The sequence below is a fragment of the Macaca mulatta genome, chromosome 1, assembly GCF_049350105.2.
Source record: "Macaca mulatta isolate MMU2019108-1 chromosome 1, T2T-MMU8v2.0, whole genome shotgun sequence".
Taxonomy (NCBI): Eukaryota; Metazoa; Chordata; class Mammalia; order Primates; family Cercopithecidae; genus Macaca; species Macaca mulatta.
In genome coordinates, this window is record NC_133406.1 from 196,637,969 (window position 1) to 196,657,841 (window position 19,873).

The 19,873-nt window shown below is 56.3% G+C and overlaps 1 protein-coding gene across 24 annotated transcripts in view; it reads left to right on the top strand.

Moving 5' to 3' along the window:
- SLC6A9 (solute carrier family 6 member 9) overlaps window positions 1-19,873 on the top strand; it is a 35,018-nt gene that overhangs the window by 13,811 nt on the left and 1,334 nt on the right. For 2 of the 24 annotated variants that reach the window (XM_028834488.2, XM_028834490.2), the window contains exons 3-14: window positions 5,867-6,028; window positions 6,706-6,862; window positions 7,479-7,610; window positions 8,996-9,266; window positions 14,720-14,852; window positions 15,059-15,193; window positions 15,296-15,399; window positions 16,082-16,319; window positions 16,411-16,545; window positions 16,654-16,753; window positions 16,842-16,942; window positions 19,676-19,846. In XM_028834488.2, coding sequence (XP_028690321.1) covers window positions 5,867-6,028; window positions 6,706-6,862; window positions 7,479-7,610; window positions 8,996-9,266; window positions 14,720-14,852; window positions 15,059-15,193; window positions 15,296-15,399; window positions 16,082-16,319; window positions 16,411-16,545; window positions 16,654-16,753; window positions 16,842-16,942; window positions 19,676-19,846 — 1,839 coding nt within the window. Of the gene's footprint in view, window positions 1-258; window positions 538-1,035; window positions 1,130-3,934; window positions 3,945-5,866; window positions 6,029-6,705; window positions 6,863-7,478; window positions 7,611-8,995; window positions 9,267-14,719; window positions 14,853-15,058; window positions 15,194-15,295; window positions 15,400-16,081; window positions 16,320-16,410; window positions 16,546-16,653; window positions 16,754-16,841; window positions 16,943-19,675; window positions 19,847-19,873 lie in introns of those variants that run through there. The other 22 variants (XM_001097692.5, XM_015137714.3, XM_028834508.2 and 19 more) reach the window with 18 other exon arrangements.

A 19,873-nucleotide genomic window follows, 5' to 3' on the forward strand; every position in this document is an offset into this window, starting at 1 on the left:
CATCCTGCTGCCAGTCATCATCCAGGGCCCAACAGGGCAGACCCCATCATTCATCAGACACCCAACTACCCTACCAGGAGCCCAGCCTGTGGGCTCAGACAGTGTCTGGTCAGCTCTGTGGGGGGAGTGAGCCACCCTCTCGCCCGCTCTGCCCGACTCTGTGGTGTGTGTGTGTGTGTGTGTGTGTGTGTGTGTGTGTGTGTGTGTGTGTTTTGTTCCAGTTACTTGCTGGGAACAAGGGAAAAACAGAACAAACCCCACACACCCCACTCTCCAGCTCCGGAGCACCCGTGCTGGGCTGCATGGGGACTGGCCGGAGGGGCAGGGCCAGGGGAGGGGGTAGGCAGAGCTTAGGGAGGAGATGAGGTGAAAGTAATTGACGCTGCCCAGCCCAACAGTGGGAGAGGCAGGGGATGCGTCAGTGTCGCCCTGGAGCTGGCAGAGGTGTGAATGAGCGGCGGAGACACGCGGGCTGCGATCGCTCGCCCTGGGATGGCCGTGGCTCATGGACCTGTGGCCCCCTCTTCCCCAGAACAGGTCAGTCACCTTCCAGGAGGTTGAGCCCCCTCTTTGGTGCCAGGCAGGCTGAGAGGCTGGGCTGCGGGTGGGGAGAGGGGCTGAGTGGTCCGTGCCAGGGAGGGGCAGGCACAGCCAGCAAGCGAGACAGACACCAGCCAAAGTGACCCAGAAAGTTGCAACTGTGCAAAGGAGTGCAGGAAGAGTTAGCTGTGTGGCGGGGGCGAGGGGGAGGAGAGTGGGGGTGTGAGGGCTCCCCCAGCCCAAGGACCTGCTGAGAATCTGCTCTGTGTATCAAAGCTGCATTGTCCTAGCTCCCGGGGAGACGGGCCGGAGGTGCCCAGGAATTGTACTAATCAATACAGCCTCATTGTCTGTGCCACGGCAGTTACTCCTATGGGGAGAGTGGGTGAGGGGGCAGGGAAACGTGGTACATGGTTTCAGTGGTGAAGGGTGGGGGAAGGGGATGGGGCAAGAGTCTCAGCTGGAAAGAGAGAGACCCCACAGAACATTTTCCAGGGTCCAGGGCAAGTGCCCGCATGGGCTGGGAGCCGGTGTGTCCTCATCCCTGGACGCTGGCGACGGGTGGAGATGTCAGTGGATGGCAGTGAGGGTGAGGAGACTCAAAAGCTACCCTTCTCCCCTGTAGGACATCCCGACTTGACCTTCAGAAGGCAAAAGAGGGAATGTCCTCTGAGGCGATGTGGGATGGGTCTGGGAGGAGCAGTACGCAGGGCTGCCCTCAAATCTCAGGACTGCTAGGGTCAAGAACCAAAGCCACTTCCCAGAGTGCCTGCCTGCTGCCAGTCGGTGAGGGCAGACGCCGCCCCCAGCCGCTACAGCGCAGGACGGGGCCATTGCCTCCAGTCTTCCCTGCTGGGCTTGTCTGGGGTGGGAAGCGAGGAGCTGTCCAGGGCCCACCCGGGGTCCCCCATCACTCTCCCCAGGGCCTCCTGGAGTGGAGCCCAGCATGCCTGGGGGTGCCAGTCATCTGTCTGCTGCCCACAATATTGGCAGGTCCCTTGCTGCCAGTCAGGGCTCTGCAATGGATAAGCACAAGGTGTATTCTTGTCTCTCTCACCTGCTATATGAAGGCCTGGACTCAAGGCACCTGGAGTCCTGAGAGGTGCCCAGAGATGGCTCTGAGGTTTTCCTTGAGGCAGGAGGCACTAATGGCCACTGGGGACTGCTCGGCCCAGGGGAGATGTTCCCATGTTCTGCCCCTCCAGCCCCAGCCCCAGACTCTCCTGTATCCAGGTTACTGAGGCCAGAGATCAGAGCTGCAGCTGGGTCTCTCTGCCCCTACTCAGTGCCATGTAGGTGAAGGACAGAAGATTCTGTCATTGCAGGGTAGGTGCTACCTGTGGGCCAGCCTGGGCCCCGGACTGATGGGAGAGAACAAACACCGAGGGATGCCTGGCAGGAAGGAGGTCGTGGGGTCTTCTGAGGCAGCCACAATTTACTGTAATGGCTGTTCTGTCTACATTCCCCAGTGGGGCTTAGAGAAAGTTGCCAGCGATCTGATTGGGCTCAAAGTCAGTCTGGGATGTGAGGTCTTGCCCATTCTCCTCCATGAAGTTTGTCTTGGATGGGACTTCATCCCATGAGCAAACCCTGGGGCTGGAGAGTCCTAAACACAAAGCCTGCTGGGTTGCAGAGGGGCCCGCCCAGCCAGGGCAGCTCCAGGGTTCCTCAGTGTCCACCCAGAGCCGGAGGGGGAAGCTCACAATTCACAAAAATATCCACTGGGCACTGATCTGGGAGGCGGGAGGCTCACACCAGAGCAGAGTCACCGTCCAGGGTGGAGAGCTGGGCTCTGAGTCTGTGCAAGAGCAAAAGGCAGGAGTGCATCCTCAGACTGGCCCTGGTTCGCTCTGGGAGTGGGCCTTGCCACTGCATTTCCTCTTTACCTTTTTCTCTATTTTCTAACTTTTTTGTGATAGCTTATAAAGCTTTTATAATCAGAAAGAAAAGGGCAATTTTTTTTTTTTTTTTTTTTTTTTAGTAATCTGGAAAGCTAGTGGGAACTAATGGAATGTACAAGGGAAAGTCAGAAATAGCAAAATTCCAGGTGAGGGAGAGCTATGGAATATGAGTAGCTGCTGAGGCTGTCTGGCCTGGGAATCTGGCAGATCGATTGATAGTGAGGTTATCTAGTCTATGGCCATGCCATCCTTAAAGCACCCGATCTTGTCTGATAGTGAGTTTATCTAGTCTGTCCCCTGCTTTCATAGATAGCGATGCTGAGATACCAAGACTGGAAGTGACTTGCCCAGGTCTGTACTAGAGGAGTGGGCCCTAGAGCACCAGGGCTCTTGCCTGCACCGGTGTCCCACCTCGGCCAAGCCCAGGGCAGAGTGGGAGATCTGGATTCTGCCCTCGGAGCTGAGCAGCCTTAATTCCAGGGGCTCAGCCAGAGCAGTAAATCAGCCAAGCAGAGGGCTGTGTAAAGGACTTATGTAAGTGACTTTGCTCAGTGTGGCTCTCCCAGCTAGGCAGGGACGGGGCGGGAGGCTGTTAAACCAAGCAAGATCATAAGTCCTTGTGCCAGGGTGGACACTGCTGTCTCGATGACTGGTTCTAAGGGTAAGGGAACATCTGAAGGCTGTGTGTGTGTGTGTGCCAGCTCACCCCACCCCACCATAGAAGGAAAGCCTCCATTCCTTCCATGGCTGGGAGAGCTTGGGGACAGGGCAGGGTAGTCTTGTCCTGGAGACCACCTGCTGGGCCCATGACAGTGGCAAGCAGAGGCTGCTTTGTCCTGGCGGTGGCCTCTCAGAGCTGCCAGGAAGGGTGACAGGGCACGTAGGGGCTGTTTAGGGAGCCTGCAGAGGAGGGGGCCAAGCCAGAGGGAACCATGCTGCTATGGTTTAATTCCCCACTGAGATGTGAACAAGTGAGTGAGGGTGAGCAGAGGGGCGCAGATGGTGGTGACAGTAGTGGGGGGTAGGAGAAGCCTGGAGCAGAGCCCATCCATGGGGCTGAGCTGGCTCAGGCAGACAGGCAGCCAGTCTGGGTCAAATCGTGAGCACAAAGGGATCTTTCCATGGGCACCTCAGCTGATGACCACTGCAGGGACAGTTCATATCAGTGACACAGCCGTCCACCCAGCAGATCAAGAAAAACTAGAAGCTTAGAATAGGAAAGATTATGCAAGAAGGGAGGGAAAAAAAAAAGCCATACAGTATTGAAAAAGATTTAGCTGCTCAGGAGGGAAGTCAGGGGGTGGTCCCCAGAGAAGATCTGGACGAGGAAGGGAACTAGAGCACCCAGAAAGTGCCTGGATTTTTTTTGGAGGGTCTTTCCTGCAGTTTGCTTGGAGAAAGGTAGGCTTGCTCTGTCCTCCGCTGAGAGCTCAGCCCTCCCCAGCCAAGCCACCTGAACATAGACAGCCCTGGAGTTGAAGTCAGAGGCCAAGCCTGGGCCAGGTTCCCGTGGTCGAACACCACAGTGCTGGGACCCAGGCCCAAGCAGAAGTGGGTGCTGCTTCTGCGAGGATCCTCTGCACAAAGCAGACCTTTAGTGTTGTCAGGAACTTCCTGCCAGAGCCCCATCGCCAACCCCAGTTCAGCCCCCGTCCTGGGGGCTGTGGCCTCCCTGGGTTACAGCCTGCACGGCTGAGCTGGTTAGCACACGGCTCATTAACGGAGCAGCGGCTGGCTCTTGAGGGCTCAGGCAGGCGGCTGTCTGTGGCACGTGGCTGGAAGCATCACCACCTTCCCCGTACCCTCCCATGCCAGGGAAGGAGCAGACTTCAGGGATCCAAATGTGGTCCCATTTGGTCGGGGGGTATGGGGCATCTGTCCCTCATCCTGCTGGGAACAGGAGACAGGCCTTGGTCTTCAAGCCTTGGGAACCTGGATCTCTGAAAAGGGCCTTGCCCTTCCCCTGCCCATGGGGCCATCCTGGACCATCAGTTGTTCCTTTCACAGCTCTAACTCCTGCTCTGTGACCCCATCCGTGTACTGTGCTGCTGGCACAATCAGGCATTGTGGCCCTCAGTAAACAACCCTGGGACAGAAGAAAACTGGCATTGTAGGGTCAACATATAGGAGCCCTATTTGGCTGACATTTGTTTGGGACCAGAGAAACCACCCCCAGCTGGCCTCACAGCCTCCAAAAAATGGCCCCTTGACTCTGTGATCTTGCCACACCTGCCCCAGTGAAGGCCCCAGGAGGTGGTGACGTGCTCAGGCAGGATTCTGTAGGGGCATGTCACAGAAGGCACACTCAGGCCGGGGGCCACCCTCTCCCAGGGCCAAGCATGTCTTCAAGCCTCTTCATCAGGGAGGCCTTCCTTGACCTCAGTCCTGCTTTCCCGCCTTGTCCTCCTTCCATAGTCTTATGATTTTGAGATGATCCCCTCTATGGTCACACTGAAGCCGCATCTAAAGATGATAGGTGTGTACATTTCATTAATGGCTTGCGCCCCCACTGGACTTTCTTCTCCGAGTGGGTAGGAGCTCTCTGCTGAAGTCCCACTTCCTGGCACAGTGCCTGGCACATAGCCGGTGTCAATAAATCTGCCATTGCATGAATGAATCAACGAATGAATGAAAGAAGGCTTGTTCAGCCACCGATTTGTTCTGGGTGCTCCCTGAAGGAAACCCATGGTCCCTGGCACTGCGCCCCTGCCCTCTGTGGAGTGTGTGAGGGTCACATCACGCCAGGATCGATGCTGGATTGGGTGCACAGGGTGGCTGCCCACAAAGGTGTCTGTGCTGCAGTGCCCACCCATCAGGTCTTGGTGCCTCCTTTGCCCGCATTCCCACCTGGCCCATCCAAGGCACTTGGGGCCCAGGGAGACCATTCGTCCCGTCTGTGTTTGTTCATCAGCATCAGGTTGTGATAGCATTTCACCTGCACCAGGCTGCCTTGCTTATTGGCCAGAGTGACTGCTGTCCTTGAATATGTCTCTTTCAAGTGGAGGGTCAATGTGACATCATTGGCATCTCTCTGAGGCTACGGGGCTCCATCTCTGATGCTGGGTCTGTCTGTTTCTCTCAGGGGAATAGCCCAGCTCTGGGAGGCTGTCTCTGGCACTAAGGTCTCTGTGTTTCTGTTGGTGACACTGAGCCCCTGTCTCCCTAGTGAGACCCCTTGGGGCCCTCGGGCTCTGGTTAATTTCCTGCTCACTGTGAGAGGGAGGTGGAAGGAGCATGGCACTTATTAAGGGACTTCTTTAACCAAGGGACTTGCAGAGCCAGTTCCAGCTTTTGGGCATGGGGTTTCACAAGGGGCTATCCTCAGTGAGGCCCAGGCCACCAGTCCAGTCCTGCAGGCCCCACATTCTTCCCTGGGGCAAATCCCCGCATCTGCTTCTCCTGACCTTCAGCCCCCTCCCCTGCAGGTGACGCTTCTCCCTGTTCAGAGATCCTTCTTCCTGCCGCGCTTTTCCAGAGCCACTCCTTCCATTTCCCTAGCAGAGTCTGTCCTCAAAGTCTGGCATGAGGCCTACAACTCTGGTCTCCTTCCCCAACTCATGGCCCAGCACTCCCTAGCCATGGCCCAGGTCAGCTCCCCAGGGTTCCTCCCCAGTCATGGGCAGTATAGCTAGCTCCCCGGACCCTCCCACCTACAGTCCCAGAATGCCCTCCCCAGGTCTGGCCCGGCTCAGCTGCTCCCCCATTTCCTCCCAGCCCTGCCCACTCTGTGCCCCCAGGAAGAAGCCTTCAGCTGGGGGAGGGGTCTAGCCTCCCCTCCTCCGCTGTCGCCTGCCCAGGGGCAGCGTGCTCAGCCTGGTGATGTGGTAGGCGACGGGTGGGGGGGCTGTCTGGACACAGGCCCCTTTGTGCCCAGCCTGACTTGGCTGCTTGGTATGAGGCTCAGCTGCTCCCAGGTCCTTACCCAGAGGTGCAAGGGGAGGTTTTGGAGGGGCTTAGGGGCTCCTGGCCCTAGCTCCCTCTTCAGTGTCCCGCCTCCCAGACGCTGGCAGCAGCTCCTCAGGTGGGCTGTGCACCTGGCACTGGGTGCTGTGGGGCTGGTGAGGGAAGCTCTGCTTGGCGCCCTCTGGCAGCCACTACTCTCTGCTTCCTTCCTTGCCAGGCCTGCCTGAAGCTCCTGCCAGCAGAGGGGAAGCCCGGGGAAGGGTGTTGGAGGGTCCACGGTTTCCCTGCTGGGGGAGGCCCAGAGGGTCAGGCATGGAGCACAAATGCCTTGCTGATGGTAGCTTCTCTCCTGTCCCCACAGAATGGTGCTGTGCCCAACGAGGCCACCAAGAGGGACCAGAACCTCAAACGGGGCAACTGGGGCAACCAGATCGAGTTTGTACTGACGAGCGTGGGCTATGCCGTGGGCCTGGGCAATGTCTGGCGCTTCCCATACCTCTGCTATCGCAACGGGGGAGGTACCCAGCGGGCACAGGGCAGGGACCACCCACTTGGGTAGAGCCCACCCACTAGGGCCTGGGCCACCCTCTCCCTGGCACAGACCCACTCCAGATAAAGGCTGGCCTCCGGCCTTGGCCTCCTTTGCCCCCATCCCTGGCTTAGGCACCCTTTGCCTAAGGCAGGCCACCCCAGACCCTGGCAGTCTGTTGTTCGGGCCTGGCCCTGCCAGTTGGCCCCCTTTGAGGTGAGGAGAGGCAAGAAAGGACCTAATCCCCACTCAAGGCTCCCTGTTCTATTCCCTGGGGTTCAGCAGCCCCCCTAAATGGTTCAGGGTATTTGAGGATCTCAGCAACTTATGCTTGTGAAATCGCTTGGTTAAACCATCAAATCCCACCCAAGTATGGAGGCTCTGGGGCCTGGATTCCACTCTGAGCAGACTTCCTGAGAGCCTCTGTCAAGTTCAAAGACAGGCTGGGGGTGGTGTGCCTCAGCCCAGGCTCCTGCTCAAGCCTGGCACACTCCTCCCTGGGTCCTACCCAATCACGAAGGTTTTGCTGTTGGGTTCTGAGCAGGAAGCCCAGGGTGAGATCCCTCCAAGCCCACTCCTGAGCCAGACCTCTCCCTGCCTACCAGGAGCCTTCATGTTCCCCTACTTCATCATGCTCATCTTCTGCGGGATCCCTCTCTTCTTCATGGAGCTCTCCTTCGGCCAGTTTGCGAGCCAGGGGTGCCTGGGGGTCTGGAGGATCAGCCCCATGTTCAAAGGTGAGGCCTGGGCGGGGCCCTCGCTCACACACACACACACACACACAACGGCCTCTGAGGGCCGTGCCAACTCGCCCATCTGTACAAACACGGCTGACCTCTGTAGAGCCCTGATGCTGACCCCAAGCCCCACATCAATGGCCTAAGCCCTGGGATGCATGCTGGGACCCATGTTTACTTGGCCGCCACCCTCCCCTCCTACCACGTGTACACACAAAACTCCTTTGGCCCCCTGGCCAACTTACCCCTACCAAAACCTCGACTTGGCCTTCCTATGGCCCTCCATCTCAGCCTGCCCCTTGGGACCTTAGAGATTATTAACCTTGGGCCGGGCACAGTGGCTCACGCCTATAATCCCAGCACTTTGGGAGGCCGAGGTAGGCGGATCACCTGAGGTCAGGAGTTTGAGACCAGCCTGACCAACATGGAGAAACCCCATCTTGGCCTGGCGTGGTGGTGGTGGCTCAAGCCTGTAATCCCAGCACTTTGGGAGCCCGAGGCGGGCGGATCACAAGGTTAGGAGATCGAGACCATACTGGCTAACACGGTGAAACCCTGTCTCTACTAAAAATACAAAAACAAAATTAGCCCTGCCTGGTGGTGGGCGCCTGCAGTCCCAGCTACTCAGGAGGCTGAGGCGGGAGAATGGCGTGAACCCGGGAGGCGGAGCTTGCAGTGAGCCGACATCATGCCTCTGCACTCCAGCCTGGGTGACAGAGGGAGACTTAATCTCAAAAAAAAAAAAAAAAGGGGGGGGGGGAAAAAGAAACCCCATCTCTACTAAAAATACGAAATTAGCCAGTTGTGGTGGCGCATGCCTATAATCCCAGCTACTCGGGAGGCTGAGGCAGGAGAATCACTTGATCCCAGCTACCCGGGAGGCGGAGGTTGCAGTGAGCTGAGATCGCGCCATTGCACTCCAGCTTGGGCAAGAAAATAAAAAACTCTGTCTCAAAAAAAAAAAACAAAAAAAAAACAAAAAAAAAAAACACGCCGGGTTCGGTGGCTCACGCCTGTAATCCCAGCACTTTGGGAGGCCAAGGCAAGCGGATCACAAGGTCAGGAGATTGAGACCATCCTGGCTAACACAGTGAAACCCCGTCTCTACTAAAAATACAAAAAAATTAGCCCAGTGTGGTGGTGGGCGCCTGTAGTCCCAGCTACTCGGGAGGCCGAGGCAGGAGAATGGCGTGAAACCGGGAAGTGGAGCTTGCAGTGAGCCAGGATTGCGCCACTGTACTCCAGTCTGGGTGACAGAGCGTGGGCGACAGAGCAAGACTCCGTCCCAAAAAAAAAAAAAATGAAAAGAAAAAAAGAAATTATTAACCTTACCTCCTCCTGCTGGATGCGTGAGGCTCCTCCCCCCTGCCCCTCCCCTCCTGCAGGCGTGGGCTATGGTATGATGGTGGTGTCCACCTACATCGGTATCTACTACAACGTGGTCATCTGCATTGCCTTCTACTACTTCTTCTCGTCCATGACGCACGTGCTGCCCTGGGCTTACTGCAATAACCCCTGGAACACGCGTGACTGTGCTGGTGTGCTGGACGCCTCCAACCTCACCAATGGCTCTCGGCCAGCCACCTTGCCCAGCAACCTCTCCCACCTGCTCAACCACAGCCTCCAGAGGACCAGCCCCAGCGAGGAGTACTGGAGGTGAGGCACCCGTGGGACCTGGGGTGGCGACCCTGTCCCCACTGGGCAGCCATCTGAAGACAAAGTCGGGTGCCTGCTGCAGGTTTAGCTCCCTGCTGGGCTGGGAGAGGGTAGAGGTGAGTGAAGAGGTTTAGGAGAAGAGCCTGATGTACAGAAAGCAATGGAAAATGGAGGCTGGGCGCGGTGGCTCACACCTGTAATCCCAGCAATTTGGGAGGCCGAGATGGGCAGATCACGAGGTCAGGAGATTGAGACCATCCTGGCTAACACGGTGAAACCCTGTCTCTACTAAAAATACAAACAAAGAAAAAAAATTAGCCGGGCGTGGTGGCAGGTGCGGGAGAATGGCGTGAACCCAGCCTGGCAACTTCAGCCTGGGCAACAGAGTGAGACCCCATCTCAAAAAAAAAAAAAAAAGAAAGAAGGAAAGCAATGGAAGATGGATGTTGAGTTGCAGGATGTTTACAGAGCAGCCGTGAGGAAGGCCGTCAGAAATCCAGCAAACCAGCCTTCAGAGGAGACTCAGGAAAGTAGGGGCAGATCCTGGGGAGAATAAGAGTGTGGGTAAAGACCCTGTCCCCGATGAGCAGAGGCTGGCCCCAAGGCTGGAGAGAGCCTGCTCTGATGAGAGTAACAGGTGTGGGGAGAATGCATGGGCTTCAGGTGGCCTAGGAAGTGGTACTGCTTTCATAAAGAACTTGCCAGGATTAGGCTTAGACTTGATGATGCAGAACAAAAGACGCCATGGAAGGTCTCTGAGCCGGGGGTGCTGTGATCAAGACACCGTGGCACATTTTGTTTAGAGGCGACGAAGAGACCAGAGTCTCAGGCCATCCTGCTGTGCCCTCCACCCACCAGCTGGAAATTCCCCGTGTCTTGCTGGGGAACCCCTGGGCATAGAGCTTTGGGGGCATGCTGGCAGGCCTCCACCACTCATTCCACAACATTCACGCCTCTGCTCTGCCAGGCCCTGTGTCCCCACGGTGGGTATGAACGGCCCAGAGCCCCTGTCCTGAGGAGCTCACAGGGTAGTGGGGAGACAGATCGCTAATCACAGTAGGGCAGGTGCCTCGGTCCAGGTGTGTGCAGGGGTGTCATGGGGACACAAAGAGGTAGTGCTTGGTGCTAAGGGGATGGGGCAAGACCAGGCAGTCAGGACTTCCCAGAGAAGGTAGAGAGGAAAATAGAGAGATTGGGAGCCGCATGAGCAGGTGAGCAGAGGGGCAGGAGGCAAACTGGAGCTGGGGTTGGAAGCAGGTGGGACGCTGAGTGATAAGACAGAAGAGGCCAGCAGGCATCATATAACACAGGGCCTCCCATGCCAGGCTAAGGGTTTGAGGCTTTCTCCACATGTAATGGAAAGCCATGACTGAAATGCACGAGGGTCCGAGGATACCACAAGTCACCACAGGTCCTCTAAGCCCAGGCCCGAGTGCTCTGACCCTGAAGGACCCAGTTTCCCTGTGCCAACCTCTGTGCTGGGCTGTAGACACTCAAAGACAGGTAAGATGGGGCCACTATTCTCAAAGACCCAGAGCATAGCGAACACAGCTGCTGTCCCCCAGAGAGGCATGGGCAGACTCAGGCACTCAGTCACCAGACAGGTCATTTCTCTTTTATTTTTAAATTTTTAACATCCTAACATTTATTTTCTTTTTTAAAAACACCTGGAACTGAATGGACAGATTTTTTTTTTTTTTTTTGAGACAGAGTCTCACTCTGTTGGCCAGGCTAGAATGCAGTGGCGCGATCCCAGCTCATTGTAACCTCCGCCTCCCAGGTTTAAGCGATTCTCCTGCCTCAGCCTCCCTAGTAGCTGGGATTACAAGCACCTGCCACGATGCCTGGCTTGTTTTTGTGTTTCTAGTAGAGACAGGGTTTCGACATGTTGGCCGGGCTAGTCTCGAACTCCTGACCTCAGGTGATCCACCCACCCTGGCCTCCCAAAGTGCTGGGGTTACAGGCGTGAGCCACCATGCCCAGCTGATTTATTGAGCACCTACTAGGTACTGGGTACTGTTCTCAGAGGGGAGAGAGGGTGGGGAGGAAGACACTGTCCTTACAGAGCTGCTGTCTGACGGGAGAACAAGCAGATACTGCCGAGTGAGGCATTTTACTACATTTGAGGCATGATGTGGACTGGGCAACTTGATCTAGTCTGGGGTGATGAACCTTCCTGGAAGCTCCCAGAAACACAAAGCCTTGTGCACCCCCACCCCCGGATGCTCCAGTGGTGGTTGTCCCAGGGACCGACTCAGAGATTCCCAGCCCTGGGCCCACCCAGGGCAAAGCTCTAGAGATTTTATCCAGTAAAATCAGAGGAGAAGAGCCTTCAAAGAAATCTGGCTGGTGGAGCCGCTGCACTCTACTCCCCAGTGCCGGCTGGAGCCAGGCCTGCCTAACTGGCCACTGTCCCATGCAGGACACCTTCTCAGCAGCATGGCTCCCTGCTGCCCTCTCCTGGAGAGTCAGGGAAATGGCCCTGAAGAGAGCAACCCAGGCTGGCTTCAGCAAGGGAAGAAAGGAAGCACCCTTATTGTTGATCACCTACTACGTGCCAGGCATATTATCTAAGTAGATATTAGTATCCATATTTTCAGATTCAGAGACTGCCGTTTAGAGGTTAAGGAGCTAGGCAGCAGTTGCTGTCAGAATCTGCGTGCGTTGCGCCCCTCTGGTGCCGCTGTTGTTGGGTGTGCCGCGGTGAATTAGGTGGGGGCGGCTGTGCAGGTGTTTAGTCCACACTTTCCAACAACCCTTTGGACAGCTGCGCCATCTCACTGGAGTGCCACAAAAACCCTGTTAGGTAGCTTGTGTAGGGATTTTTAAAATCACCATTTTACAAATGAGGGAAGCGAATCAAAAGTCAGATGAAGAGACTCTTAAGTGAGAGAAGCTCAAAGGGTAGATTTCTGAGCCCATGTCTGCCTCTCACCCACTCAACCTTGTCACTCAGAGTCCTCCCCTCCCTCGCCACCCTCTTCACAATCTTGCCTTCCAGTCCTCTGTGCTGGTCTGACACTTGCTACTGGGCCCTAAACACATGACCAGGCCTTCTCACCTCTGCCGTCCCTGTGGGGCCCAGATCCTGTCCCCCAGGGTCTTCATGGCAGCTCTGGAGTCACACAGACCCCTCTCAAATCCTGGCTGTGCCACTTATTAGCTGTGGCCTTGGGAGGTCGTTCACAGTCATTTGTCCATGAAATTGGGTGGTCATGATACCTACCTGGTTTTAAAGACAAAATGAGATAATGCAACCTAAATCACTAAGACTGCTGATAGGAGCTCAGGCAGCACAACCATAGCCCCTGTGGGACCTGTTCCTGAGGGTCCTGTTCTCAAGGCGCTTACCACCTGGCTGGGAAAATAAGATATGTCATGTGGAGACGTTTTTAAAGCAATGCAGAATAATTCTGGAGATGTCATGTGTCAAGAGGCCACTTGTAAATATGTTGGGTTCCAAATTTCCTTAGGCTGTTTGATCTCAAAAGCGTGTGCTCCAAAACCAAAACCAAACAAAAAACAGAATATGGTGCCATAAAAATAAAGCTAGAATTCATCATTTGGTTTCCAGGCTAGCCTTTTAAACTCTTCAGTCCCTAACATTGTAATGCTGTATACTTGCAGTCAAAAATAATATAGGCCAGGTGCGGTGGCTCATGCCTGTAATCCCAGCACTTTGGGAGGCTGAGGCAGGAGGATCACTTGAGCCCAGGAGTTCGAGACCAGCCTGGGCAATATGGTGATACCACAACTCTACAAAAAATACAAAAATTAGCTGGGCGTGGTGGTGCACACATGAAGTCCCATCTACTCGGGAGGCTGAGGTGGGAGGATCGATTGAGCCTGGGAGTTCGAGGCTGCAGTGAGCCATGACTGTGCCATTGTACTCCATCCTGGGCTATAGAGCAAGACCCTGTCTCAATAATAATAATATAAAACACTACCTGTTTAGCATTTATGGTTAGACAAAGTATTAAAAAATCCTTCAGGCCGGGCGCGGTGGCTCACACCTATAATCCCAGCACTTTGGGAGGCCAAGGTGGGCGGGTCACCTGAGGTCAGGAGTTTGAGACCAGCCTGGCCAACATGGTGAAACCCTGTTTCTACTAAAAATGCAAAACTTAGCCAGGCATGGTGGCAGGCACCTGTAATCCCAGCCACTCGGGAGGCTGAGGCAGGAGAATCGCTTGAACCTGGGAGGTGGAGGTTGCAGTGAGCCCTGATTATACGAATGCACTCCAGCCTGGGTGACAGAGCGAGACTGTGTCTAAAAAAAAAAAAAAGAAAGAAAAAAGAAAAACCTTCAAACAAGAAATGGTTTCTTTACTTTGAATGCTGGTGCTGGAGGTAGAGCAGTTGTTCTCTGCCCTCTTCCCTGAGGGCTGGGGAGATGCCCCTGCAGGCCTGTATGCCCAGCACCTAGCACAGGGCTAGGCACATAAATGTCTGGTTGATCAAAAGATCACAGCTGGTATGGCATAGGGTGCCAGATGGAGCCACCCAGAGGGGAGAAATTTGGGTTCAATCTTTTTTTGAGATGGACTCTTACTCTGTCGCCCAGCCTAAAGTGCAGTGGCACAATCTCGGCTCACTACAACCTTCGCCTCCTGGGTTCAAGAGGTTCTCCTGCCTCAGCCTCCTGAGTAACTGGGATTACAGGCACCCGCCATCATGCCCAGTTAATTTTTGTATTTTTGTAGAGACGGGGTTTCACTATGTTGGCCAGGCTGGTCTTGAACTCCTGACCTCAGGTGATCTGCCCACCACGGCCTCCCAAAGTGCTGGGATTACAGGTGTGAGCCACCACACCCGGCCAGGCTGCAATCTTTACTGAGCATTCCACTGCCCACTGCCGCCCTCAGTTTATCAGAGATAGAGCTAATTGGTGCACGTAAAATGCTCACTGGTGGCTTCCTGGAGGACCCACCTGACCTCAGGTGATCTGCCCGCCTCGACCTCCACAGAGCGCAGGGATTACAGGCACAAGCCACCACACCTGGCCAGGGTCCAGTCTTTACTGAGCATTCCACTGCCTCCCTCAGTTTATCAGAGATAGAGCTGATTGGTGCAGGTGAGATGCTCACTGGTGGCTTCCTGGAGGAGGTGACACCTGACAGGATGAGGAAAAGGCATTCCTGAAGGGAGAAACATGCAAACAAGGACCTGGGCTGAGCCCAACCGGAGACTGGGAAGACTACCCAAGCCTGGGGTGTGGCCTCCAGGAGCCCTTGAAGGGCCTGGGAAAGGCTGCAGAGCAGTGGACTGTGTCGGGCTCCCCAGGGGCTGCAGCAGGTGGAGGGGGATGGGCCGGCCAGGGCTGGGCCCCTGAAGTAGCTCCCATGTGGGACCTCATGACAAAGGAGGGTATGGCCCAGGTGGGCCCTGAGCCTTGGGAATTTGTTGCTGGGCAGCGGGGGCTGGCCATCCGTAACAGAGTCTCCCCTTCCCAGGCTGTATGTGCTGAAGCTGTCAGACGACATCGGGAACTTTGGGGAGGTGCGGCTGCCCCTCCTTGGCTGCCTCGGTGTCTCCTGGGTGGTCGTCTTCCTCTGCCTCATCCGAGGGGTCAAGTCTTCAGGGAAAGCAAGTACCCCTCCCCCAGCAGGGTCTGTGCCCACCCAGAAAGATCCTGACCCCTACCTGGGTCATGTGTGTGTTGCAGGGAGGGGATGCTGAAGGGACTGCAGAGCGGGAGAGGGACTAGAGGCTGGTGGTGATTAGGGAGCCAGGGTGGTGGTGCCCAGGGTAGGGGAGAGCCCGGAAGAGTCCATGGAGCCCTCTTGTGCCAGGTGGTGTACTTCACAGCCACGTTCCCCTACGTGGTGCTGACCATTCTGTTTGTCCGCGGAGTGACCCTGGAGGGAGCCTTCACCGGCATCATGTACTACCTAACCCCACAGTGGGACAAGATCCTGGAGGCCAAGGTGAGAAGTGAAGGAAAGCGGAAACCAGAAGCGGGTTGGGGAAGGGCCGGGGAGGTGCCTGCCTCTGCCCACAGCTCCTCACCCGCCGGCCCCTCCCTGCAGGTGTGGGGTGATGCCGCCTCCCAGATCTTCTACTCACTGGGCTGCGCGTGGGGAGGCCTCATCACCATGGCTTCCTACAACAAGTTCCACAATAACTGTTACCGGTGAGTGCTCCCTGCCGGGCTGAGGCTGCCCCCTCCCTGCCCTCTCTGCAGCCTGATCCCAGCTCCAGTGCAGCCGTGGGCCCACCAGGCCTCCTTTCCCCTCCTGATCTTGAGGTTCTGGGAATACTGGTTCTGGATAAAGTTGTTGGAGAATGGGGAGAGAGGCTTAGACAAGAGAGAGAAGAGAGATGGGGACAGTGATGTCCCAGGGGTCTGTGAGGACTCAGGCAGCTCAGGCTCACTTAAAAATGCCCAGAACAGACCAGAAAAGGAGTTGGGGGCTAGGCTCAGTGCTTCATGCCATAATCCCAGCACTTTGAGAGGCCAAGGCAGGAGGATCACTTGAGCCCAGGAATTCAAGACAGGCCTGGGCAACATAGTGAGACCCCATCTTTCTTTATAAAACATAAAAGAAAATTAGCTGGGCGTGGTGGCACACACCTGTAGTCCCAGCTACTTAGGAGGCTGAGGTGGGAGGATTGCTTGAGACCAAGAGGTCAAGGCTACAGTGACCTGTGATAGCACCATTGCATTCCAGCCTGGGCAACAGAGTGAGACCCTGTCTCCCACCCCCCAAAAAATAGTTGGGGGCGCCCTTGTTCCTAGAACTTTCCCTGTCTCCATGTCTGCCTTGGCCGAAATTGGGGAGAGGGAAGCTGAACTCTCTTTTCCTCCCCATCAGGGACAGCGTCATCATCAGTATCACCAACTGTGCCACCAGCGTCTATGCGGGCTTCGTCATCTTCTCCATCCTCGGCTTCATGGCCAGTCACCTGGGCGTGGATGTGTCCCGCGTGGCAGACCACGGCCCCGGCCTGGCCTTCGTGGCTTACCCTGAGGCCCTCACACTACTTCCCATCTCCCCGCTGTGGTCTCTGCTCTTCTTCTTCATGCTCATCCTGCTGGGGCTGGGCACTCAGGTATGAGGTGCAGGACGTGGACCGGAGGCTTGGGGAAGGGAGGGGACAGGAACAAGGGGCAGGTCCCCCATCTGACAGCCACATCCTGCAGTTCTGCCTCCTGGAGACGCTGGTCACAGCCATTGTGGATGAGGTGGGGAATGAGTGGATCCTGCAGAAAAAGACCTATGTGACCTTGGGTGTGGCTGTGGCTGGCTTCCTGCTGGGCATCCCCCTCACCAGCCAGGTAAGAGCTGAGTAAGGGAAGGGCTGGCTCAGAGTTGCCAGGACATGCAGGGAAGGGTGGGGGAGCCGGGGCTGCAGGCGCCTCCCACAGCCGCCCACTGTTCCCCAGGCAGGCATCTACTGGCTGCTGCTGATGGACAACTATGCGGCCAGCTTCTCTTTGGTGGTCATCTCCTGCATCATGTGTGTGGCCATCATGTACATCTACGGTGAGCACTTGAGCCTCCGGCCTCCCGTGACCCGGCCCCTGGCCCGCCCACTCTGTCCTGTGGACCTGCTGACCCCTCCTCTCTCCAGGGCACCGGAACTACTTCCAGGACATCCAGATGATGCTGGGCTTCCCACCGCCCCTCTTCTTTCAGATCTGCTGGCGCTTCGTCTCTCCCGCCATCATCTTCGTGAGTTCCCTGGCCGGCCCCTCCCTTCCCTTGCTGCCCCTTGGCCATGTGTCCATCTCTTGGGACCCAGCGGAGGGAGAGCAGGAGCTCCCGCACCTGGCCAGAGCTCCATACCCATGACTCTGGCCTTTGGGAGGCTAAGGGAGGTTGGAGAGAGTCAGAGAGGCGTGTGGTGACTCAGAGCTGCCCAGGCCCTGGCCTCAGGTTAGGAGAGGAGTGCCACAGCCTGTATTTGACTGCAGACATTGCTCAGGCATTCCTGCCTGGCACCCCGGGGGACTCAGGAGTCAATACGGATAGCGTGTCAGCCTCTGCCTGCTGGCCTCATCTCCCATCCCTCTAGGGAGGGTGTTCCAGGGCCTTGGCTATGTGGTGGGAACGAGTGTTCCAGCAGCAGCCCAAGGCTGGTAGATCAGGCTGTGAAATCAGATGTCAGCTCTGCATGGGGGCAATTTGCAAGCCTTCCAGGCAGTGAGGTGGGCTGGCTTGGGTGGGGGGTGTTCCAGGTTTTATGAATATTCAACAGCTGAGAAATTCCCATCAGGGAGCTGAATTGGTGGAAGGAATCCACCATGGCAAGGAAGCAGGCACTTTCCACACACCGTTCCCATGTAACCCGTGATGGAGCTCTCCAAGGTGTCACTGTTATCCCCACCTTACAGATAGGAAACTGAAGCACAGGGATAAGTAATTGGCCCATGGTCACACAGCTAATAAGAGGCAGAGCCACAATTCAAATCAGGTAGTCCAATTCCAAGCCTGGGCCAGCGCCACACTAGAAGCACCTCTGCAGGAGGGAGGAATGGTCCAGGGGCTAAAACCGTATGACTTAGCTCCCTCCTGTTTGGGATGAGATTCGGGGAAAGCAGGTATTGACAGTGTAATGGTCACTCCACAGAGGACAGGCAGGGCCATCTCTGAGTGACAGTGAGAGGGCTGGCCCAGTGGCCCGGGCAGTGTTCAGAGCCACACTCTTGTCATGTTTAATGCCTCAGTGGCACAGGGGGCTCAGCACCGGACTTTCCCTGTGGCTCATGTTTCTGAATAAAGGCCTGTGGAGGGCTGAGGTCTCTACCCCATAGGGTGTGGGATGTTCCCGAGCCTGGCACAGGCTCTCCCTCTGGCCACTGGCCCAGCTTTGAAACAGGAGGAGCGGAAGTGTTGGTGGTGGGAGGCAGGGGAGGGCAGGCACCACCACCCCAGAGTACCATGCCTTCTGGGGCAGTGGCCCAAGGGGAGCTCAGCCTCTGTGGCTCAGAGGGTCTCCCAGCATTCAGACTAGATTGATGTCCTGGGGAGAGACCAGGGGGCACCTGCCAAGGGCAGTGGGGAGGAAGGAGATGAGCACAAAAAGGATCTGTAGGGGCACCCTTGGCTGGGATCTGGTGTCTCCACAAGATTGAGGCACAGTGGGCGGGGCCCTTCCTGTGCCCAGGAAGCCAGGCCGGAGTTACCTTTAGGGGAGCCTAGAGTCCTCTCCTTGGGGTAACTCCAGCCTGGCTTTCTGGGCTGTTGTGTTTTCTCTGGGGGCTTTCTTTTTTCATATTTCTGAAAAGCTCTTTTTGACAAACTCCACCCTTCTGTCAGCTCAAATGAGGGATTTGTCCACACGTAGGTCAGGATCTGTTCCATTTAGGAAACCTGTTATAAGCTCCCATCGTGTGCAGCATCCCCAGAGGGTCCTCCAGTTTGGATGTGGGTCTTGCATTCTAGAATATGGCCCTGTGCTTCAGGATGGGGCTGGAACCTCAGGAGGAGGATGCTGGGACACCCTCCCACCCAGGCCCTCCAGGTGACCCGCCAGCCACTGCCTGTGTTTCTGCCTCCTTTCACTCCTTTTGTTGCTGCAGCCACAAGTCTTATTTCCAGTCTCACTCATCTCTTTCCAAGGAGGCTCCCTAGAGCACCACAGCCCGACACTCACCATTTCAGCCCGTGGAGCTTCCCCAGGCTGAATGTCCCTGTCCCCACGGCCGTAGACAGGCAGGGCTTTGCCCTACCCTCTTGCCATCCTCCTCTGCCTCTCTGTACCAGTCAGTTCAAATCAACACAAGAGACTGTGGCAGGCACTGTACTGGGCACTGCACCCCCAGAGTTGATGCAATCCCAGGAGCTCCCAGGTCTATGGGAATATTAAACCAAGCCACTCTAAGGGAAGCAGGTGGAAAACGCCGAGGGGAGGCCCTGCAGGAGGAAATGGGGGAAATCTGGGATGGCTTCTTGAAGGAGAGGGCACTGGCATAGGGTTTGACAGAGGAAGATGCAGAGGATGATTCCCCAGAATAAATGAAGAGAGGATGGGAAACACTGGGTGTGACTGAAACACTGAGGGCGGGGTCGTGTGGCAGGCAAGACAATTTGAGGTCGCACTGCCAGGTGACAGCCTAAAGGTCCAGGATGTGGCCTTACTTCAGTCGGCCAGGGGAAGCCATAGCGAGTCTTTGAGCAGAACTGATTGAATTCCAAAGGCAGCAGCAGCTCGACTGTGCTCGGCCAGTTCAGGACCGCGGCAAAGACAGATTTCCCTCCGCAGAGCCTTCCCACCCATGGTGCCCCGGTCCCCTGGCCCTGCCTGCTTCTTCCACAGCCCAGATGTTGACAGCTGTCCCTGTTCTGCCCCAAATGCCCCTTTCTAGTTTGGGAAGCCAGAGAGGAAAGGGTGCTGATAGAGGGATGGCCTGGGTCTGGGCTCTAGGCCAGCCTCATGCCCACTCCCACACCTGCCCCGTGCAGTTTATTCTAGTTTTCACTGTGATCCAGTACCAGCCGATCACCTACAACCACTACCAGTACCCAGGCTGGGCCGTGGCCATTGGCTTCCTCATGGCTCTGTCCTCCGTCCTCTGTATCCCCCTCTACGCCATGTTCCGGCTCTGCCGCACAGACGGGGACACCCTCCTGCAGGTGAGGGCGGGGGAAGGCTGGGTAGCC